Source organism: Primulina huaijiensis, chromosome 8 (genome assembly GCF_012295235.1).
Source record: "Primulina huaijiensis isolate GDHJ02 chromosome 8, ASM1229523v2, whole genome shotgun sequence".
Taxonomy (NCBI): domain Eukaryota; kingdom Viridiplantae; phylum Streptophyta; class Magnoliopsida; order Lamiales; family Gesneriaceae; genus Primulina; species Primulina huaijiensis.
This window is the reverse complement of record NC_133313.1, coordinates 15,462,143-15,469,645: the sequence shown is the minus strand read 5'-3', so window position 1 is coordinate 15,469,645 and position 7,503 is coordinate 15,462,143. Positions and strand designations below refer to the sequence as shown.

Genomic DNA, 7,503 nt, shown 5'->3' with positions numbered 1-7,503 from the left:
GATCACACAATGTGGAGTATTCCATATCCTTGCAAACTGTGGTGGGAAACTGAAGGCTCTTGCTTTAGCAAATTGCTTGGGGATCTGGGACATAAATTTTGTGTTTCCTTTGACTTCCATTTGCCATTCGCTTCGATCATTGGTCATTCACAACTGCCCGGGATTTGGTGATGTCGGATTGGCCATATTGGGTAGAATGTGCCCTAAACTGACTCAATTAGAACTTAGTGGCCTTCAGGGAATCACCGATGCTGGACTTCTACCTCTTGTTCACAGTTTGGAATCTGGTTTGATTAAGCTAAATCTTAGTGGATCTGTTAATCTGACTGACAACTCAGTTGTGGCCATCACTAAGCTGCATGGAGAAACACTTGAGCTTATGAATCTTGATGGGTGCAAATACCTCACCGATGTTACCCTGTCCGAAATTGCTTGGAACTGCTCCGTGCTGAGCGAGTTGGATGTTTCAAAGTGTGGAATAACTGATTCTGGGATTGTCTCCTTGGCTGGTGCTGAGCAGCGAAGTTTACAGATGTTTTCCCTGGCAGGTTGCTCTTTCGTGTCTGACAAAAGCTTACCATTCTTGGGAGTGTTGGGGAAGACTTTGGTGGGGCTTAACATCCAGCACTGCAATGGAATCAGCAGCAGCGGTATTGATCTGCTTCTAGAGCAGCTTTGGAGGTGCGATGTTCTTTATTAACTTGGTGGGCCGAGCTTCAATGTCGACTACTTCCATGAAGGTCTTGGTAGGCAGCAGTTAGCNTTCAATGTCGACTACTTCCATGAAGGTCTTGGTAGGCAGCAGTTAGTGCGAGTTGTTTTTGGGTCCATTGGTGTATGGGTCTTTGTCACCTGGTTCAGTGTCCGTCTTCTACCTTGCTTTTTTCCAGTGAAAGTGGCTTGGGTAACCCTTTTTTGCAGCTTTCATTCCATTAGAAAGTTGTTTCAAGAATTTTAGTTCTCGATTATGGGAGCTATCCTTCTACTGGGCCCACACGTAGCTGAGAACATACTGAGGACGGTGGATGCTGAATCTTTGCATTGTTTCAAGCAGTCTCTCTTCTTCTTAGGGTATGTAGAAGTCTTGGCTTAACCGAGTCTCTACATTGCATATGTTGTCTTATTTCATGTTTTGATTGAGTCGGTGTGAGGGTTATTTCATGGTTGCTTTGGCAGTTTGACGTCTGTTGCCTTGCTTTCGTGGGCTTTGGCCATGGCAGATATTACTTTCAGTCTGCCATGATAACCTTTTCTCTATGAAAGGGTTGTTTTTTGTATTACCAATCCCTGGTTTTGCAGGCTTCTTTTCTTGTAAACTGCATCCCCCTTGCAACCTTCTTGTTATGTATTTCTCTCCTTGAAATGCTCCGTTGCTTTGTAACCTTGTGGTGTTGGTTGTCTATCGATGAATAAAAGCGCACTTTTATGTAATTTTCTTGTTTATTTTCTTATCTTTCTGTAAGATTGGTTACCATACATGTTACTTAACGCGGCTAACAGTACCCGAAGGACAGGTTACTAGCCCTTTAATAGTTGTCAAACTAAGATTTAAATAACCCAACTTCATTGATCTTATACGAGAAGCAATTAGTAGGCCGACTTAATAGATTTGCAACATGTTCCACTGCCATTAGAAATACCGCAGCTAGGCATGCTTATCGGTTCCATCGAACTAGTTTCAGACCGGTTCCTACCAGTTCTGGGTCCGATGAGTTCGGAACCGATTCAACCCACAAACCAAAGGATTATACATGGTTTCGGGTCCGGTTCTTCCATACCGGATCCGGTTCCGGGCCGGCTCCGGACCGAACCGGTCCGTTAAGCATGCCTAACCCCAGCTACGCGCTCCAGAATCAAGATCTTCGGACCTTGAGCTTCAAGAGCAGGCTCATCGTCTGTGTTTGCACCTTGGCTCTTTTCTTGGTGGGCTTGATCAGCTGATCATCCATCAGTTTTACCTGTTTTGTCAGAAATGATCATCTTACGGCATGTTCTTTTTTACACGACAATTTCTTGTCCGAGCTTATGGAGAGAGTATCGAGGGCTCCGAATTCTATGAAGTATGGCTATAGGCATCTGTGATTTGGCTTTCGTAGTCGGTAACTAATAAGAAATCACGCCATCACACAACACATTCACCTGTAACCAAGGGTATGTAACAGCAATCATGGTAATATCTCGGGGGAACGGTTTAAAGTAATTTAATGAAAGTAATTTCATTAAAAAAAAGGGTATGTAACAGCAATCATGGTAATATCTCGGGGAACGGTTTAAAGTAAATGAATGCAAATATGGAAACAAGTGAGATGAAAATAATAGACCGACCAGGACGTACGTCAAAGCAAAAGTTATAATCTTTTTACTCGATACTATATTATCTTGCATATAGGGAGTGAAATAGTAATCTTTCACAATATAATGACTTGATTTTTATAACACTAGCAATACAAACCACGCATAAACTGAAATCCAGGCACATGAGAATTGTACAAGATGTTAGAGTAGAGGTTCTGTAAGCTAACTTTTGGCTAGAGAATTTATTGATTCAAGTGTATTAAACAATCTTTATTTTAATATAATTTAACTTTTCATGGTTTCATTTTACTTTATTTGTATACTCATGCAATCGACATTGATAAAGTCCTTGATCATATTTTAATACAAATGAATCGTAATTCGATCTTGAAAATCATTTGTAAACCTTGTATATTCTAAATTCGTTCCTAGTCGATTCAGATGCCTAAAACAAGGATAAAAGTCGTTTGAGATTGAGACTAGCATATGTGATGTTGTGTACCGTGTTCATGGTAAGGGCATAGAGATGTCCATCATGCAAATGGGTAATCATACGATGATTATACCGAACAACCATTCCTCGAACTTTCCAAGTGGCTTTCATTCATCGAGAGGAAAAGTCTGTGATTGTGATTGTACGTAATTAATCCTTACGATCCGAGACAATACTGAGGCTCTATATGTTAGGGCTGTGCTTTGACTCGTTTACGACTCCACGAGGGTCACAAGGTGGTGAGGTTGGGTGCAATTGCAACATGTGTAGGAGCCGGTGCATTGTAGTCGGGAATTCATCGCTCACCTAGGGGTGTGGATATCCTATGTGATCTATCGAAATAATAGTATATTAAATATCTGGCTAGAGTGTGAGATGTACATTAGGGAAAAAGTTATCTAGTTATGCATGCGATGACACTGTGAATATTTCATGATTGTATCACATAGCTATCAAATTTAATATACAACCTTCGATGAACCAATGGTTGTAGATTCAATCGATATATATGAGATGAAAAGACCTTACTGTACGTTAATCATAACCGATTGGTTCTTGCAGACACTATCAGTGATACTTAGGAAATCATGAGGGGATGCTACTAGACGCCTCTTACCATGATTCGATAAGTTTAATCAGAAAAAAGTTTCTTACATTCTCATGATCAAATGTTGGTGCATGTAATGTGGGAAAATTATGGTAAACATGAATAAAGGAAATTGTCCTGAATCACAAAAAGTTGTGAACCCAAGGCTAGCTGTATCTCTGAACCATTGAAAGTCACACTAGCACTGGTTTACATGTTCTCGTTTAGATAATAAATTCAATGAGTTGAATTTATAAGAAATAAGTTTGATATGATCCATCGATAAGCTTATAAATAAAGTTTATAAAACTTTATAGAAATTTGGAGAGCATGATGGCTAAAGACAGTCAAAGGGAGTGCATCTGTCTTATTTAGACATTGGTGATCTCGAAATTAAAGTGTGCATCATAATAACAAAGAAGTTGAAATTGTCACATTGATGATATTGGATCGACGATAGACGAGATTAATATAATGGGAGCATGTATCATGGACTTGTAAGAGTATAAGCCCATCATGCTAATTTGTTAAAGTTCAAATGAATTTAATGATTAAATTATATTTTAATTGAGTTAAAATAAAGCACATTAAGTTTTTTTTATTTATTTATAAAATATGGTATTGATTTATTTAAAATGAAAATATTCATGATATCATAATTTTAAAAACTTTTACACAAAGCAAATAATTTTAATACATGATATTCTCAAAAATATGTGCATCAAAATTCGAGATTGGCTAATATATGGCATGCATTTACAATCTTGAATTAACTTAATTAATCTAATTAATTAAGTAAAGGATGGATTAGAAATATAATAAGAATTATTATTCTTATAGAAAAAGGATCATTCGAAAGAAATCTTTGGCAAGAGAAAAAAAATTTCAGCTCTCAAATTTTGAAGTTTCGGCCACCTTAATTAATAGGTATTGGGTTCATTTTTTTTCTTTGTGTTCTATCTGTACGTAAAATATCTTCTATACTTTCTAGTGTAAGTTAGAAGATGAACTAGTAATCCGGTCGTGGACCTGATTCGAAGATTAAAGAAAAAGATTTGAAAAAAGTTTGTTGGGATTTCCAACAAGAGCTATATCCGTTAATAACGAAGTAGTTGGTGTCAAGTGAAATTATTCACTAAATGTATATTGCTAAACATCTTTTGTATGTTTATTTAATTTAAAGCATACGAGTGTTTAAAGAAAATTTTGAATGTTGTGATTTGGACATGAGAAAAATATAAAAGATGAACTTCATTCGACATAATACTTCACGTGGAGTGATGTCCACGTGAAGTATACACATATTTTTGGTAAAAGGGGTGGTAGAATTATAGAGTTTCATGATCTCATGGCCCAAAAGTCAAGTGAAACCCTCTAGGCCAGGTCTTTTTTCACACTTTCATCGCATGACGACGAACGGTGGATTCATTGGATATCCAATTCATTCAGCATTATCTTGTGTTCTTTTTACATTTTCAAAGATCATATTTTTAAACCCTGAAGATCAGATCTGCCGGTGAATTTTCTGTTCTGAGATTCATCGTCTAGATCTTAGTGATTTATTGTTTTGAGGTGAATAAACTACAAAACCCATTTGTTGCTTTCGATTTCTTGACCACGTCATCGAAGTTTTTCCATTGTTGTACTCCAGGTTTTTGAGCGCGGGATATCGGATAAAACTTAGCTCAAGCCATGCCGCCGACCACGATTCGGAAAGCCATTGGGACGGTGAAGGACCAAGCCAGCATCGGAATCGCTAAGGTTGCCAGCAACATGGCGCCGGAGCTGGAAGTCGCCATAGTGAAAGCCACCAGTCACGATGATGACCCGGCATCCGAGAAGTATATTAGGGAGATTCTCCGTTTGAACTCTCTCTCTCGTGGTTATGTTAACGCCTGTGTGGTTGCTATATCTAAAAGATTGGGGAAGACTCGGGATTGGATCGTTGTCCTCAAGTGTTTGATGTTAATTCATCGTTTGCTCAACGACGGAGATGCTGTTTTCCAGCAGGAGATCATGTATGCTACTAGAAGGGGGACTAGATTATTGAACATGTCGGATTTCCGTGATGAGGCTCATTCCAATTCATGGGATCATTCCGCATTTGTGAGAACCTATGCTCTGTACTTGGATCAGAGACTTGAGTTGATGGTTTATGATCGGAAACAAAGTGGAAATGGGGTTGAAATGAAAGGATTTGGCAGTAGAGAGGATCTGCAGGATTATAGATCTCCCCCAGGATCAAACAGGGGATATGATGATTTCCATGAATATCGGGACAGACAGGGTTATGGAATGCCCGGACCACAGTCATCTGGGGACGTCAGAGAATCCACAGAGGGGAGGAAAGATCTTACCCCGCTGAGCGAAATGAAGCCGGACAGGGTTCTTGGGAAGATGGGTCATTTGCAGAGACTGTTGGACCGGTTCTTGTCTTGTCGACCCACGGGTCTAGCCAAGAATGAGAGGATGATTCTGGTGGCACTGTATGAAATGGTCAAGGAGAGCTTCAAGTTCTATGCTGATGTGTGCGAGGTTCTGGCAGTACTTCTAGATAAGTTCTTTGATATGGAGTATCAAGATTGTGTGAAAGCTTTTGATGCCTATGCTAGCGCAGCTAAGCAGATTGATGAGCTTGTCGGATTCTTTGATTGGTGCAGAGATGTAGGAGTGGCTAGGTCTTCTGAGTATCCGGAAGTGCAGAAGATTAATAGTAAGCTGTTGGAGACTTTGGGGGAGTTCGTGAGGGACAGGGCGAAGGCGATGAAGAGCCCTGAACGAAAAGCGGAGATCAAGCCAGTTGCTCAAGAGGAGGAGCTGTTGTCTGATGTGAATGAGATCAAAGCATTGCCGCCTCCAGAAAATTATACCCCTCCACCACCTGAGCCAGATATGCCTAAGCCCATTGTCCAAGAGACTCGGGATTTAGTGGATCTACGGGATGACGGAGTGACTGCTGATGATCAAGGCAACAAATTGGCTTTGGCGCTGTTTGCTGGGCCGGCGACAAACAATGGGAATGGCTCGTGGGAAGCATTCCCTTCGAATGGAGAGCCAGAGGTGACTTCTGCTTGGCAGAATCCGGCAGCCGAGAGTGGAAAGGCTGATTGGGAACTAGCCCTGGTAGAGTCTGCCAGTAATTTGTCCAAGCAGAAGGCTGCAATGGGTGGGGAACTTGATCCTTTACTGTTGAATGGCATGTATGATCAGGGAATGGTTCGGCAACATGTGAGCACAGCCCAATTGAGTGGTGGTAGCGCCAGCAGTGTGGCATTGCCAGGTACTGGAACAAGCAAAACTCCAGTGTTAGCACTCCCTGCGCCAGATGGAACAGTCCAGGTCGTCGGACAAGATCCATTTGCTGCGTCTTTGAGCATCCCCCCACCAGCATATGTGCAGATGTCGGAGATGGAAAAGAAGCAACACATGGTATTGCAGGAGCAGATGCTATGGCAACAGTATTCGAGAGAAGGCATGCAAGGTCAAACCAGTTTGCACAAGATCGGTGCCATGCAAGCTTATGGAATGCCACCAGTAAATGGACCTTATGGGTATCACTTCACCCCTTACTGATTTTTCAGCAAATTTACTTAAACAATGTATCACTCTTGTTTTCCTTTGCATTCTATGTTATATTGCTTGCGATCGCGCATGACCATGGGCATAGAGAGGGCATGTCAATATGCTGAAGGTACCAACGCAGGGGCTTTGTTTGAGATTCTTCAGTCCAAAAACATTAAATTGATGTATTGAAATGGTATCTTAGTGGTAGCTGCTATGTTGCATTTCTTTTGAACTTGCAAGTTGTCCGAGTGCTGTTACCGGCTGTGGATGATTATTGGTTCTCCTGCTCCATAACAAAAAGATAAAGGAAGCTTTCCCAGATTCCATGTGCAAAGAGAAAGCGTAAAGCCTCCATTAGTGGAGCATCTTCTTTAAAGCCTTCGGTGCCTCATCATTTTAGCGTACAGGAAATCTGCATGTCTAAAGTTTATCAATGGCCGACACTAATGATTAAAATTCAAATAGATCAATCAACCAAAATCTTGATTTTGATGCGTCAAAGCTATTCTTTCAACGGATATGATAGCATAAGATAAATAAGTTTAATGTTTGTCAAAAAATATAT

The 7,503-nt window shown here is 40.5% G+C and overlaps 2 protein-coding genes across 2 annotated transcripts in view; both read left to right on the top strand.

Moving 5' to 3' along the window:
- LOC140982104 (EIN3-binding F-box protein 1-like) overlaps positions 1-1,431 on the top strand; it is a 3,282-nt gene extending 1,851 nt beyond the window's left edge. Inside the window, exons 3-4 of the mRNA XM_073448520.1 lie at positions 6-740; positions 789-1,431. Coding sequence (XP_073304621.1) covers positions 6-700 — 695 coding nt within the window. The 3' untranslated portion in view covers positions 701-740; positions 789-1,431. The remainder of the gene's footprint in view (positions 1-5; positions 741-788) is intronic.
- A 3,282-nt stretch (positions 1,432-4,713) lies between these two features.
- On the top strand, positions 4,714-7,163 carry LOC140983220 (probable clathrin assembly protein At4g32285). Its single transcript, XM_073450171.1, has one exon. It carries the CDS (start codon positions 5,067-5,069, stop codon positions 6,945-6,947), a length of 1,881 nt encoding a protein of 626 aa, XP_073306272.1. The 5' UTR covers positions 4,714-5,066; the 3' UTR covers positions 6,948-7,163.
- The last annotated feature ends 340 nt before the right edge of the window (positions 7,164-7,503 follow it).

Coding starts and splice junctions, on each gene's coding strand:
- LOC140983220 (XM_073450171.1), top strand. CDS start 5,067: ATGCCGCCGACCACGATTCGGAAAGCCATTGGGACGGTGAAGGACCAA.